The following is a 15,544-nucleotide window of genomic DNA, read 5'->3' as shown; positions in this document are numbered from 1 at the left end:
TGGGCCTGAACCTTGTGGCCATTCATGTTAAATGACACTACTTGTTTATATTTCTGTATGTGACATTTTCATTTGTTGCACTGATTCTAGAAAAATGAAGCTATTAGAACTTGAAAGGATCTCCCTTTTTCATTCCTTGATTTGAACACTTAAAAATCTTTTATTTAATATTTTGCTTTTATTCAGAAACAGGTTTGCAAAGCCTTGAGAAAATGGATATATCTGTAGTCAGAGTGCTGTTTGTTTTCAGAACATATGAGGTTAAAACTAGTTGCTATTTTAAATGTCAGTGGGTTTTTTGTTTTTATTAGATACAACTAGTTAGCTTCTGAAGCATTTACTGTGTACCATGTTGATCTTGATCAGTGTTTTGGGGTGTTTTTTTTTTTAAATAAGTAGTAATAACTTACATTTTTTATATAGTGTCATATGATTTATGATCTGCTTTCTTCTCAACCTTGTGAAGGGTAGTAAGGAACATATGCTATATTATTCCCATTTTACTGATGAGCCAATTGAGGCCCAGAAAATTTTGAGTATTTTTTCAGTCTCACAACTAGTAAATGTCAGATTGGATATGAACTTATCATTCCAAGACTTTTTATATACTATAATGTGTTTCTTCCCTACCTTCAGCATACCAAAGAATAATTTAGCTTTTTCTTGAAGACTTAAGACTAGGTAGGCTTCAATTTATTGTACTTTGCTTCTGTGCTCAATGGTTTAGCCATAGCTCTGTGGTATGCTATTTGCCCCTTCCTGTGATTGTACTTTTTGGATTTATCTGATTTTTATAGGTTTTGCTTTTTTTTTTTTTTCCTCATTGGTTGTTTATCATCCTCTTAGCCAACTATCAGAGAGTCAGATTTGTGAAGTTCTTTTTCATATGTGATCTTCACACTAACCCCGTGAGGTGTAAATATCACAGTTATGATGATATCTATAATTTACGTTGAAGAACTGAGGCTCAAGAAAGGCTCACCACTAGCTTTCCTGAGGTCAGCAGTGCAATTCCAACACAGATTTCTCCTTCTTCCAGCTCCACCCTTTCTCTTCTCTGACTCATGACATAAACATTATTGTATACAGCAGGATGCCTACTGCTACTTTTCATATACTGTACTATGAAACCAGCTGATAACATTTCTTATTTTTTATAAAACAAGCAAAATATAATTTCTGAGTATCTAAGCTTTTGTGATAGTTTTTATGGAGCCCTATGGGAGCCTTACTTATTTAAATCTGTGTTAGATGAGTGAGTTAAAGATTTAAATTACTTAAGCTGCCACAAACAAATAGTTTTGCATACTCTTATTTTTCATTTCTGCAATTTACATTGCTTTCCCATTTACCTTGGTGTACAGTTAAGAGGTTGAAGCTAGAAAACAGGCCCCGTTTATTATAATTTTTATTTCAGGTCTCTTGCTTTATGCACAGGCATTGAAAATTGCATATAAAGGGTGGCTATGCCGAGCATTAATTAGGATGGAGATAGGGATTGGATATGTGGTTTTCACTGGCTTAGTGAACCCCCTGATGAGAATATTTCCACCAGTGATAGGGTGGCACCTTCTCTGCAATTTGTTTTTTCCTGAAGAGGTTTCTTGAAGCCCTGAGAGAGAATGAATGGCTCCTCCAGGGTCACATAGGTCATGTCAGAGATGAGGCTTGAGCCTAGGCTGTCTTCTTTCTATGATTGAGTCTCTATCCATTATGCCACATGATCTGAAATATAGAAAAATGTATAAACATTGTATGATCATATTATATATAAACATGTGGGTGATTTTTTTGATAAATATATGGTTAATATCAACCCATATTTTATAATATGGTACTTATAAATACCCTCCAAAAGAAAAAAAATTTTCTTGTCTAGTAGGACGGGGACAAGAGGGCCAAAAAATTTGATGTGGATTTTCCAGATCATGGAGGCACCATGCCTCAAACCCTCTTGATTAGGTAGAAATAACTTTAATAATTAATGATTTGATAGCAAATAGAAATGAAATGGTTCTCCTAGGGTACCCCTAAGAATTTATTCTTGATCCTTTGGATCCAGGAAAAAAAAACAAAACTTTTTATCAATACATAGCTAATAAAGAATTGGTCTCTGGATCAGGGAAACAATAGGAAGATCCTTAACCTCTCTGTACTCTAACCAACCCTGAAACTATAACTTTTAGGCAGAGAAGATGTCCTCCTGAAACAAGAGAAAATTTGCTTGTCAAAGAGTTCCCTTTATCAATGAAATCACAGAACTAGTGCCTATATTGATCTATAATCCTGTCACTGATGTAGAGAAAGCATATACATCACATAAATGTTTTCTGTTTTTATAAATATATATAGTGGAGTAGAAGGGGAAGGTGATTGTAAGCACTTGCAATGAGTGTGACAGGTTTTCAAACACTTAATATAATATAGAAATTATTGAGGATTTGTGATTTATAAAAAGCAGCATGTTGGCTTTTAGCAGTTCTGTTGATTGCCCCAATGTTGGTGTACTATGAGATTGAATTCTTTCTGAATCTAGTTTGTGACATCTTCTTATCCAACTCACCTCTGTGTACAGATGAAGAATCCTAGAGGGATGATATATGTACCCCAAAGTCACCCAGAGACACGTTCTGCTGCCTCTTCATCTGCCCTTCCTTCTCATTGTCCTTCCGCATCCTTCTAACTGCAGCAGCACCCTAGCACTCTTTGTTTCTGCACGGGCCTGTTCAGTGCATGCAGGAAGTCCAGATATTTCACCTCTTTCTTTGTGGGTAAATAGGGATTTTTCAGTCAAGACACCAGAGAAATTGGAAGATTACAAAATCTCTCACCTCTCTGGTCTTCCATGGCAGCAGCACAGTACAGCCACATACCATTTTCTCTAAGAAGCAGATCAAGAATAGGAAAATAAGAAGGCTACAACTAAACATCTGTGACTGCCTTTTTTGGTAACATAGAATGTTAGCAGATACTCGTTAGGGACACTTATTCTTTGTGTGTGTTTTAGGAGATTTTGAAATTGTTTCAATAATGACTTGTTCTCAGTGAGAAGTTTTTCTGCCAGTTCCATTTGAGTTGGTCTCTTTCCATATTTCCTCTACTTTCTATTGACCAGTGCCATGGATATAAGCAAATGATTAAGCCTATGTGTCGCCCCACTAGAAAGACATACCCTTCACTTTAGCTTGATTAACAGGATATTCTTAAACTCTAAACCATAAACCAAGAATCATACTGAGGATCTAAGAAGCCATTGTTCCAAAATACCGTGCCACTGTAGAGCTTATGTTTCATTTGGTGGGTAGAAAAAAGTAAAAGGTGTCTGATGAATGTAGTTTGCAACTGCCGTTTGTTTTTGGAGACAAGGGTCAGACAGGCTGAATTTGAACTCATATCTCCCTGATTCCAGGATGCTATCATTGCACTGTCTAGGTGCCCCCACGAAGTTTTACATCTAAACTGTGCCATCATCATGTGCATGTGAAAATGTCTAAGCAGATATAATAGGACTGCTTTGTGTTTGGTGTGGTACAGTGAGGGGGAGGAGAAGGAAATAAGCATGTATTAATTGCCTCTTGGGTGCTTTACAAATGTTATCTCATTTGATTCTTACAAGAACCCTTTGAGAGGCAGACAAACAGCTAGTGTCTGAGACCCACTCTCCACTGTGTCTTCATAGCTGCCTTAAGACTGTGGTTTTGGAGTCGGGCTTTCATCTTGCCTTAAAACCTCTCTGAGTCTGATTCTTGTACAACGAAGGTGTGGGGATGGAAGATCTCATAGGTCCCTTCCAACTCTAGATAACTGTGGTTCTTGATTTCACATCTCTTATATAGAAATAGGGAGCCCAGCCAATTGTCCCAAAGTCCACACAGAATTCCCCTTTCTCCTCTATTACAAAGGCTCCCCTTTCATTTGGGACTGCAAATCCCCTTGATTCTAGTTGTTTCCCAAGGAAAGTTTGGTGATGTGATTGATAGGTTGGGGTGAACTGGGGGAGGAGGAGTCAGGGTGAGGTAACTCCATCTTTCCCATCTCCCCAAGCACACATCCCGGCTGATGGTAGGAATTGCCCCAAATAATCCAAATCTTGATTTCCCTATGAAATGGAGACAAATCTTTAGTCTCTTAATGTCAGAACTGAAAGGGACTTGTGGGAACAGTTTGTCTAATTTCCTCCTTTTATCTGTGAAGAAACTAAGGCTCCTGAAATTTAAGTTCCTTGCTAAGAGGTTATAAAATGCATATTCCTAAAAAGTACTAGTCTTTCCCTATGGTGTGTAAGTTAGAGAAAGTGTAAGAATGAGTCTTTTAAACTTAGGAGGCTTAAGTTTTAAGGTTTAAGCCTCCTAAGGCAATTTTTTTTTTCTTTTTTTGGACATGGGCAGAAAGACGAGAGATTGTTACTCTGCAATGGACCAGGGAAGAAGGCCTCTAGGGTCTGCCTGCCCCCACTCAAATCTATCCTCTCTATTCAGCTACCAAAGTAATTTTCCTAAGTTTAAATTCAACTATATCACCTACTCAGTGAACTCCAGTGGAGCTCTATGGCCTCTAGGATCAAATGCAAAGTTTTCTGTTTGGTATTACCACTGACTTCCTAGCTTTTCAACAAACAAGGCATTCTATTTCTCGACTCTGCATTTTCTCTGGTTGTCCCCTATGGCTGGAATATCTTCTCTTCTCATCTCTGTTTACTGCCTTCCCTGGCTTCCTCTTGATCCCAACTAAAATCCAACTTTTACAAGAAGTTTTCTCCTAAATACTCTTAATTCTAGGGCTTTCCCCTTATTAATTATTTTTCCTACTTATCCTACACATAAATTGTTTGCATGTTGTCTTCTCCATTGGATTGTGAGCTTCTTGAATGCAGTGATTGGGGAGCAGTTAGGTGGCGCAGTGGATAGACCATCAGCCCTGAAGTCAGGAGGACCTGAGTTCAAATTTGGTCTCAGACACTTACCATTTCCTAGCGTTGTGACCCAGGGCAAGTCCATTTAACCCCAATTGCCTCAGCAAAAAAAAAGTAATGTGATTGGTCATAGGAATACAAGAAGTTGCTATAGCTATCACTTTTATTTAAGTCAGTTTTTTGGACTGGGTCCTCCAAACTAAGTTTCTTTTGTTTTTCCTTGAAAGTTCAATTTTTACTATGTAATAAAAAATTTATGGGGAGGGGAATTTAGCACATTTATTAAAGCTTGAAAAGCGCTCTCGCTCATTCTCTCTCTCTTACTGATGTTTACTTAGAAAAATTATTTTGCATCAATTTTGAAACGATCATCTCCTAGGAGTGGTAGAAACAAGAAGGCAAACTCCCCAGGTACCAAATTTATCTTTATTCTTGTGGCACATTATCAAAATCAATTGCAAGTTAAATGGCTCTGCAGCCCTTTTTTTGGATGCTTTCTTTAAAAATCTTTTTTTCTCATTACTGTTACTTCCATTAGCCAATGTATAGGTAATATAAACATTTTACAACAGTTATGTTCAACTTGAATTCTTGCTGCATTTTAGATGTCTTAGTTCCTAAAGATAGAGTAGGATGGAGCTGTTCTGACCCAGTGATTCAGTACAGTTAACAGTTATAACAAATCATAATGAAGATTGACAAGTCCAAGTGAGGTTTGCAAATCCTCTGAGAACTGCAAGTCTGTGGTGCATACTGTATCCTTCAGCATCAGAATCAGCTTTACAATGACCTCTTTTGCCCTTGGAGAGCTTCTTGGACTCCAGTTTCTAGCTAGTTCTGCCTGAAGGCCTTAGGAATGGCCTGCTGGAGTGCTAAGTATCTTTCTAACTGATAAAGACTTTATGAGTGTTTCTGGGTGGTAGTTTTATACATTGCTTTTACTTCAATTCTGTCAAACTGATATTTATTTCCTTTCCTTCTAAAATGTATTTCTTTTAGTTTTTATTCAGGATTTTTGGAATCACCTTCTTTACTAGAGTTTCCTAGTTAGATGAGAGTACTCTTAATTGCTACTACTGGTATTCATAGCCTTGAGAAGGGGAATCAGATGTGCCTTTAAAACATGCATACCAAAGATCTGGAGTTTCTTGGACTTGCTTCCCAGATGAAAAGCCATCCTCTTTAAGAAACCCAAGTGAGGGGCCGCTGAAATGCACCATACATAGAACACAGACTTTGGAGGCAGGAGTACCTGAGTTCAAATCCTCCTTAAAAGAACTTGCTAGTTGGGTGACCTTGGCAAACCTAGGTTCACCTCATTGCCTTTTTTTTTTTTAAGTTTGAAGTTCAAAAGAAGTACTTGAAGGTGATTGTACAGAACCTTAGTTTTTCTGAGTTAGACAGTAGAAAGAATACCTGCTCTTGGAAGTAGACTTGTTTTTAAAAGACCATATTGATGACAAGGGACGATAGGCTGATCCTTTTTCCTTTTTCTTCTTTGTCTCAGTTTTTATTAATCATTAAAATGAGGGATTTAAATTGGGTATTCTTAGTTTTTTAAGTCTATTCCAGCTTTAAATTCTACTTCAAGTTTCAGTCAGCTTTCCAAGGCCATGTGCTAATAAGTTACAAAGCTGAAATTAATATTTAAATCTATGGACTGCACATGTAAGGCTCTTTCAGTGCTGCATCCCATGGAAGCCGTAGTTTGTGAAGAAATGCTCGCTTAACTGCAGATTTTGGTATAGTGCCTATCCTCCTCACACAGACCTTTCTGTCTTTTTATGATTCCAACAGACACCCTATTTCTAAATCAATTTGAAATAATTTAATCTATTGCTTCAGATAACAAATGACAATGGTCACAAGCCCTTAACAAATGTAGTAAAAGAAATCGCATGAATGCTAATTGTTTTGTAGTGGGAATTAGACCCTTCTGACTGGGTCCCTTTTTTAAAATTGATAATAGTTGTCATTTATAAAGCTGCATATGGTTTGTGTAAAAATGGGTTTGTTTGCTTCCTCTCATTTGAGCCTCACAAAACTGTAAAATCCCTGCCACAACTTTATTAATCTTATTTTACTGAGGATGATATTTAAGAATCATTGTATGTGATCAAATTGATCACACAAATAGAAGGTGTCAGAGATGGTGTTAAAATCCAAGTCTTTTCCTATCTCTCTCAGCTTTATATCTCTATCATTCTGCCTTCCCAAAATACAACAAATAGTCTTGGAATATAGTTATACCTGTAAAGTTTGAAAGGGTCTCAGCAATCATTTTATCTTCTCATTTACAGATATGGAAAGTAGCTGTCCCAAAGTCACGTAGATGGCTGAGTGTTAAAAATGAAATTTGAATCTGGAACTTCTAAAGCCATAGCCAATGCTTCTTCTCTCTCCACCCCCCACCTCACCCCCATTGTAGCACATGGGAAAGTTATATGGCAGACTATTATATGAAGCAGAACATCAAGCAAAAGTGGATGTAAATACAAAAGTTAGATGTTAACTTTCATCAGAGGGGCTTTATCAGAGGAGAACAGTTCATGGCAGAGATTGAACGAGAAGGGAATGCATGTTTAATGGTAACTTAGTGGCTACCTTTTATTATTTGAAGCATGAATTTCATGGAAAGAGAAGGCTTTTTGAGAGAGAGGCATTTGAAATAATTTTGGTAAGCCTTGGGAAACCATTAAATGAAGGTTTTTGAGTAAGTAAGCTCTACTAACATATTAAGTGCCTACTAAATGCAAGACTCTAGTCTGAGGCATAGGGCAAGTGATGTCTAATTTGTTTTGTCCATTCCTTTATGTATTCATCCAGGTAGGAAAGAAAGAGAAAAAATAAGTTTAATGAAGATTTTTTTAAAACTCAGTTTTATTTATTTTTATTTTTAACTTCTCTCCCTCTTACTTACCTCCTCTTTTTCCTCCCTTGAAAATACAGGAAAAACAAAACCCATTACAAACATATAGTCAAATAAAACACATTTTCTGCATTAGCCGTGAACAAAAAAAGTAGGCCTCAGTCTTTATTCTTCAATCCAAGTGTAGGTAGCATTTTTCATCATGTGCCTTCTAGAATTATAGTTGTTTGTTGGGTTGATTAGCATTTCTAAGAATTTCAGAAGTTTATCTTTTCAGTATTGTTACACTGTATAAATTGTTTTCCTGGTTCTATTCATTTCACTCTGTATCTGTTCATTCGAGTCTCCCTTAGTGTCTCTGAAATCACCCATCCCCCCTTCTTCATATCTTGAAGTATAATAGTATTTCATTATATTTATATACCCTAACTTGTTCAGCCACTCCCCAGTTGATGAACATCTCCTCGTTTCCCAATTTCTTGACCGTCCCAATACTCTCTTATAAATATTTTTGTATATGTGGTTTCTTCTCTTTCCTTGATCCCTTTGGATGATATGACCTAATAGTGATAAGGATGGATCAAAGTGTATACACATTTAATAGATTTAGTGACATGGTTATAAATTGCTTTCCAGAATGATAGACCAGTTCACAATCCCACTCACTTGTCACCCATAGTGCTTTCAGCACTTGTCATTTTCCTTTCTTGTCAGTCTTGCCAATCATGTGGAGATTATTTTGAGGAATAAAATATCTATAATTTGCTTATAAGACTACAGTAATTTTTAAAAATTTAAGCTATTTTGATTTATTTGTATTTAACTTTTTCAATAAGATTGTAATGATGGGAACAGTCTAAGCAAATTCACTCTCCTCAACCCAAATTGTTCTTATTATTCTAAGTTGAATTAAAGACTCATATTGTATTTTATCCTCATTATTTTTTTGAGTACAGAGTACTTTTGATAATCATTTCGGTATGAATGGTGTACATGAGCAACTATGATGTATATAATCAAATCTCTTCGGCATAGGACTATACATGGCAAATGTAACTTGAAAGTTTCTGGGAAGAAAATATATTTCTTATTGGCAAAATACAAAAACAATAGATTTAATTTGTATATGTTTTAATCTTTTAATTGTTCTTTGTACCTGGAAGTAGCTTTGAGGGAAATTGTACGAGTGGGCAGGGGTATAAAAAAGATTTTTCCCAATTTAATTAACTTAATTCCACAGGTTTTTATTGATTGCCTATTGTCTGATACAGTATGCTAGACAGTATGGATGATAATAAAGTTGAGTGAGACATGATTCATTAAACTTAAGGAATTTGCAGTTTATTGGGAGAGTAATTTAGAGATGAATACAAATGGCTATAGTGCACAATAAAATATGACGTGCATTATGGGAAATTAGAGAAAGGAAAAAGCATTTTTTATTGCAGGGACAGAGCAAAGAAGTCTTCTTAGAGGAAGTGGCATTTAAACTGGTGGTTTAAATATGGTACTTTTTTTGCAGTTTAAAGGTACACAAATTGTTGATATAAAGCAATAATGAATTAGATGATAGGTGGTAGGACTGTATATTCCACATTGTATGTCTTTCTGTATATTCCACATTGTATGTCTTTCTGTGAAATTCTAAAAAACAGAAGTACTGACAAGGCAGTACATAAAGTAAATTTCTCAGGTCTATATCAAACTTATGTATAACTTAAAAACCAATGACTTAAAAGCCTATAATGTATTTCCTCTTTTGCCTCCAGGTGTGACATTTGTTGTATTGACTTCCGCACACTTCGGGGATTACTGCGTCATAATGCAGTTATCCACAAGCAGTTTCCAAGAGACCCAACAGGAAAGCCTTTTATTCAGAACAATCCTTCAATTCCTGTTGGCTTCCATGATTTAGGATTCACTGACTTCTCTTGTAGGAAATTTCCTCGCATTTCTCAGGTATTCCACTTTAATTAATTTAAGAAATAGGAATTCACTTATTGAGTTTCCATCTTTGCATTTTGTTAATTTGGAATCTTTCTTCTTCTAAGAACACAGACTTAGTGCAGTTCTTCCCTTTCTTTAGAGACTGGAGGTAGGGGTAGTATATATATATATCTTTTATATAGACCCTGAAACTTTTTACACATCTGTGGAGATCAAAAAACTAATGATATAAACTGAGGATACGTTCTAGTATGTGTGTTTTCCCCCTAACTCCCACTATCTCTTATTGTTCATAATTTTAAAACAGTACATTGGGATTAGAGCTAAAAATCCACTTTTCCTTCTCTTCTCACTTTTTTCTCTATTGCAGTGGCCCTCAACCTGGAGTCTATGAACTTGGTTGCAGTTGTTATTTTTTCTTGATAACTATTTTGAAGTTATTAGTTACTTTTGTAATCTTGAATGTTTTATTTTATACATTTAAGAACGTTTTTTCTCTGAGAAGGGATCCAGAGGTATTATCAGATTTCCAAAGTAGTTGGAGGAGGTATTCAGCTTTTGTGCCTAGGCTTTGCCAAATACTATCTAAAATTATAAATGGGCTTAGGACTTTACCAAATGTCTAACTTAAAGAACTAACTAAAATAATAACAAATTTATTTGGAGAAACACTAAAAATGGGTCATTCAAAAAACTCTTTAGAGGCCTTAGAGCTTGCCCATTCCAACCTGTTCATTTTCTAGATGAACAAATGAAAGCATAAAGAATTAAGTCATTTTCTTAATTTTCTTTGCTAGTGAATTCATCATATATCCTGGGCAGGAACCCTGTCTCAGCCTAGTACTTAGTGTATCAAGAAATTCAGTGTAGTGGGTAAGAATATAAAAGTTCTCTTCCTTATTTAATTGAATCATGAATTAATTGAGCTAAAAGGGGGTCTTTTAAAGATCATTGAGTCCAGTCCCTTCATTTAATAGAGGAGGAAGTTGGCCATGGTTACACAAGTAGTATATTACGTACCAACCGGGATCTTGGCCCAAGTTCTCTGACTACATGAGCAGTATCACAATGGCTAAGGATTAAGAAAGAAGCATACTAAAGTCTAAAAATGAGCATTGTTTTAAAAATATATCTGGATTGGAGCTAAAACTCAGTCTTCCCCTTTCCCTTTCTTTCCTACTTGAGTTTTGATTCTCATTAGTTTTGTTCTCCCAACTATGATTTGTTTTTCCATGCTTCTTGCAGGTCTGGTGTGAAACAAATTTACGAAGATGCATCAGTGAATTTCATCGTTTTATTTGTGAGACCTGCAATAAGGCCTTCCCCATGCTTTCTGCACTCAAACTACACACGCAAACCCATATAGTGGGGGATCAGGGGAGCGAAAAGCACAGATTACAGCCTAAGTCCTTGACTGACGGGAGCCCCGACCAGAAAGCCTTCATGGCAGCCCTGGGCCTCCAGTCCACCAAAGACGTTCAGCCCGCCCCCCAGGAGGAGCCCATGCTGGACGACAACCAAGCGATACAGCTCGAAACCCTGAAGAGCGGCCTACCTCAGGAGCCCGGTAGCACCGGCTTGCTCACTTTGTCTCCTCTTAGTGCAGCTTCCCTGGGGGGTTCTCTCACGGTCCTCCCTCCTACCAAGGAAAACATGAAGCACCTGTCCCTGCAGCCCTTTCAGAAGGGCTTCATCATCCAGCCCGACAGCAGTATCGTCGTCAAGCCCATCTCCAGCGAGTCTGCCATCGAGCTGGCAGACATCCAGCAGATCCTGAAGATGGCATCTTCGGTCCCTCCCCAGATCAGTCTTCCACCACTCTCCAAGGCCCCTGCCGCTCCCATGCAGTCCATTTTCAAGCACATGCCCCCACTGAAGCCAAAGCCCCTGGTCACCCCTCGCACGGTGGTGGCCACCTCCACCCCCCCGCCCCTGATCAGCGCCCAGCAGGCCTCCCCGGGCTGCATCAGCCCCAGCCTTCCTCCTCCGCCATTGAGGCTGATCAAGAACTCGGTGGAAGCAGCCTCTAACTCACACCTGCTGCAGTCTAAGTCGGGGGCCAAGCTGAGCCCGTCCTCGCAGCGCTTCCTGCAGCCCCGCGGGGAGGCCTCGGCTCAGCCGGAGATGAAGACTCAGCTAGAGCAGGACAGCATCATCGAGGCCCTGCTGCCCTTGAACATGGAAGCCAAGATCAAGCAAGAGGTGACTGAGGGCGAGCTCAAGGCCATCATCGCTGGAGCGGCCGGCAAGAAGACCCAGGCCATGCGCAAGGTCCTCTACCCCTGCCGCTTCTGCGACCAGGTGTTTGCCTTCTCAGGCGTCTTGCGCGCTCACGTCCGCTCTCACCTGGGCATCTCTCCCTATCAGTGTAACATCTGCGACTACATTGCCGCCGACAAAGCCGCCCTCATCCGGCATCTGCGCACGCACAGCGGCGAGCGGCCCTACATCTGCAAAATCTGTCACTACCCCTTCACCGTGAAGGCCAATTGTGAACGGCACCTGAGGAAAAAGCACCTCAAAGCCACACGCAAGGACATCGAGAAGAACATCGAGTATGTGTCCAGCAGCGCCGCGGAGATGGTCGATGCCTTCTGCTCCCCAGAGACGGTGTGCCGCCTCTGCGGCGAGGACCTGAAGCACTACCGGGCCCTGCGCATCCACATGCGAACGCACGGCGGGGGGGCCGCCGGCTGCCCCAAGGGCCGAAAGCCCTTTGAGTGCAAGGAGTGCGGCACCGCCTTCTCCACCAAGCGGAATTGTGTTCACCACATTCTCAAGCAGCACCACCACGTGCAGGAGCGTGAGATCGAGAACTACGTCCTTGCGGTGGACTGTGGTGGGGGTCCTCGGGAAGCCCAGGCCCCAGATGCCTCAGGGCTACTTGAGGAGACTGGCTGTGGGCCCTATGGGGATCGAAAGCCCCTCACTGCCTTCCTGGAACCCCAGAATGGATTCCTTCGAGGGCCCACTCAGCAGTCCCTGCCTCCTCACATCTCCATCAAGCTGGAACCTCCAAGCAACTTCTCAATGGACTTCAATGAGCCCCTTGACTTCTCACAGAAAGGAAAAGGCCTGGCCTTGGTCCAGGTGAAGCAAGAGAATTCTTTGCTTGGTTCCTCTCCTTATGACTGTTCCATGGAACCCATTGACCTCTCGATCCCCAAGAGCCTTCGGCGGGATAAGGATACCACGGTGCCAGGCGAAGCCAAAAAGCAGGAGCCGGGACCCAGCTGTAGTGACCAGCTCTATGCCTGCCCACCGCCTTGCCCCACCCTGCCCGTGACTTTTGGAGCCAACGGGAGTTTGGAGAAGCCAGCCGTGACCACAACAGCCGCTGTCACTGCCGCCACCAATCTTCCGCATCCCGCCCAGCCCCTTCAGGCCCCCCTCCACCTCGCAGTCCCTATCATCTCCCCCGCCCTCCTGAGCAACTCGGCTCTGCTGCGCCCTCTGCGGCCCAAGCCACCCCCACTTTTGCCAAAGCCCCCTGCGACAAAAGAGCTGCCCCCTCTGGCTTCCATTGCCCAGATAATCTCTTCCGTGTCCTCAGCCCCCGCCTTACTGAAAACAGAGGTGTCAGATCCCCCACTGAAGACTGCCAACAATCCTCTGGTCCCCGAGAAGCTAGGAGGTGCGAAGCAGAAGGCCATGGCCCTCGGCAGCACAGGCAGCCCCAGAGAGCCCGGGGACCTGGTGCTGCAGGCTGGCAGCCCTGGGGCTGCCTCTTCCATGGAGCACGGATCTACCGGTTTGTCGAAGAAGAGGGGTCGAAAGAAAGGGGCCAAGAACCGACCCAAGACCAGCAGTGGCAGTGTGGACTTGGAGTCCAGTGGAGAGTTTGCCAGCATTGAGAAGATGCTGGCTACCACGGACGCCAACAAGTTTAGTCCGTTCCTGCAGTCGGCCGAAGGTGATGTCCAAGAGGAAGCCCTGCCTGCTGACCAGAACGGGCCTAGTGACGACGAGCTGGACGGTCCGGAAGAAAAGCTGCTGAGGGCAAAGCGGAATTCATACTCTACCTGCCTGCAAAAGATCAGCTGTCCTTACTGTCCCCGAGTGTTTCCATGGGCCAGTTCCCTCCAACGACACATGCTTACACACACCGGTAAGAGCGTCCTATCTGTCCATCTGTTTCCCCCAGCCCAACTCTGGGCCACCAGAGGATAGTTTCTTAAAATTGTGTGAGGAGCCAAGACAAACATTCTCCATAAATAACTCTCCTTCCCTCTAAGGGAAGCTTTCGGCAATATTGGAGCAACCCTTATAACATTCTCCCCCTTTTCCAAATCCTTGATTCTTAAAAGCTGTGCACTTGTCTGAAAATTCATCCTGTTTTCCACAGGAGTATTTTCAGGCCATGACTCCGTTTCTTCCCTTAGGTCCAACACCTTGAAGTTCTGTTGTTTTTATCGAAGTATTGGAAGGTGAAAGTAATTGCACACTAATCTTTAATATTGCCTTTCTGATTTGCCTGGTTTCCTTGCTTGAGAATTTATTGATGCAGAGTGCTTGAGACACAAGGAGAATGAGATTGGAAGGAGACTTTGTAGGAAGAAATTGAGGCATACTGAACTCTGTGCATTGATATGAGACATTTTATCCTGGTGTCCTTTACCAGGAAGTCTTATGGCTTCGAGCATCAAGTTTAGCCATCACACTATTCTTTAGTTGTCTTATAAATGTTTTGGTAGATCTTTGTTTTTTCAGAAGAAAAGAATTACTAACAGAAAGATTTTTGATCTTTAACTTAGGCAGCATGATATTAACTGAAGACCATTGTATTTTACCAATTTTGTTACCTCTTCTTGATGACTTTACTCAGATTGTTGCCATCATTGTTTTGTGTTCTTTTCTGTCTGCCTGCAAATCTTCACATATTTCTTTTGCATTATTTTTTTTTAATCCATCATTTTCATTATGACTCATAAGTACAGGGTTACATTGATGTGCCCAACTTGTTATTAAAGAGAAATTCCTGGTGGGCCATGATTGGTCTTCCAGATAACAAGAGTCAAGCTTCTTGATCTACAAAAAGTATCCTGAATGTCACTTGAAAGAAAGAAACTAAAATAGTGGACTGGTACTTAAAACAATTTCATGTAGCATGAAGTAGAAAAAAAATCTATTCCCTAATATTATTTTAAAGAGTTTTTAGAATTATATTTCTGGTCATTCTTGTTATTGTTACTTTAGTTCTTCTTAGAAGATTTTTAAAATAGAAAAGTAAACTTTTAAGTACTTTTTAGGTCATTTAGATTCTATGTGATTCTGAATTGTTGCTCTGCCTTGAGGTGAAGGGAGGGTAGAAGGTATCCCTGCCTTTGGGACAATTCAGTCTTAGGAATCCTGTGATAGAATGAGTGATTACAGAATGTATGGGGAAATAACTATAGTTTGGGATTAGAGGTGAATCCCCACCCTTGTTGCTATTGAGACAAGACTTACTCAGAAGGTATTTTTTTCCAAACTAAGCTTTGTAGGGGAGAAGGGAGGTCAGTGGATAGAGGATGACAATAAAAGATAGCATATGAAAATGATAGGGAGCTCTCTAAGAATGGCAAAAGTCCCTGGCTGATACCAGGGAAGAGGGAGAGGTGACTTCAGATCTGCTCCAAGGATAAACCATGAGGAGCTGGGTGGAAAGGGCAGTAACTGGAGAGTGATAATCTTAGACCTAAGGTGGTTATCACTGCGGAAGAGCATTAGGCTGCTGTAGGAGGCAAAGATCCCAGGAGACCACGGTGTTAGTCTCAGCTTCACCAAACATGGGGGCTGCCCTGTTTGGTAATTTCTGCAAAGCCAGTCGACCTTCT

General features: G+C 40.6%; 1 protein-coding gene across 8 annotated transcripts in view; it reads left to right on the top strand.

Moving 5' to 3' along the window:
• RREB1 (ras responsive element binding protein 1) overlaps positions 1 to 15,544 on the top strand; it is a 141,667-nt gene that overhangs the window by 103,270 nt on the left and 22,853 nt on the right. For all 8 annotated transcript variants that reach the window (XM_031946898.1, XM_031946896.1, XM_031946900.1 and 5 more), the window contains 2 exons: positions 9,551 to 9,740; positions 10,974 to 13,836. In XM_031946898.1, coding sequence (XP_031802758.1) covers positions 9,551 to 9,740; positions 10,974 to 13,836 — 3,053 coding nt within the window. The remainder of the gene's footprint in view (positions 1 to 9,550; positions 9,741 to 10,973; positions 13,837 to 15,544) is intronic.

This window comes from Sarcophilus harrisii, chromosome 1, assembly GCF_902635505.1.
Source record: "Sarcophilus harrisii chromosome 1, mSarHar1.11, whole genome shotgun sequence".
NCBI classification, from domain to species: domain Eukaryota; kingdom Metazoa; phylum Chordata; class Mammalia; order Dasyuromorphia; family Dasyuridae; genus Sarcophilus; species Sarcophilus harrisii.
Note: the sequence above shows the minus strand (reverse complement) of the source record. Positions and strands in the feature narration are given on the sequence as shown.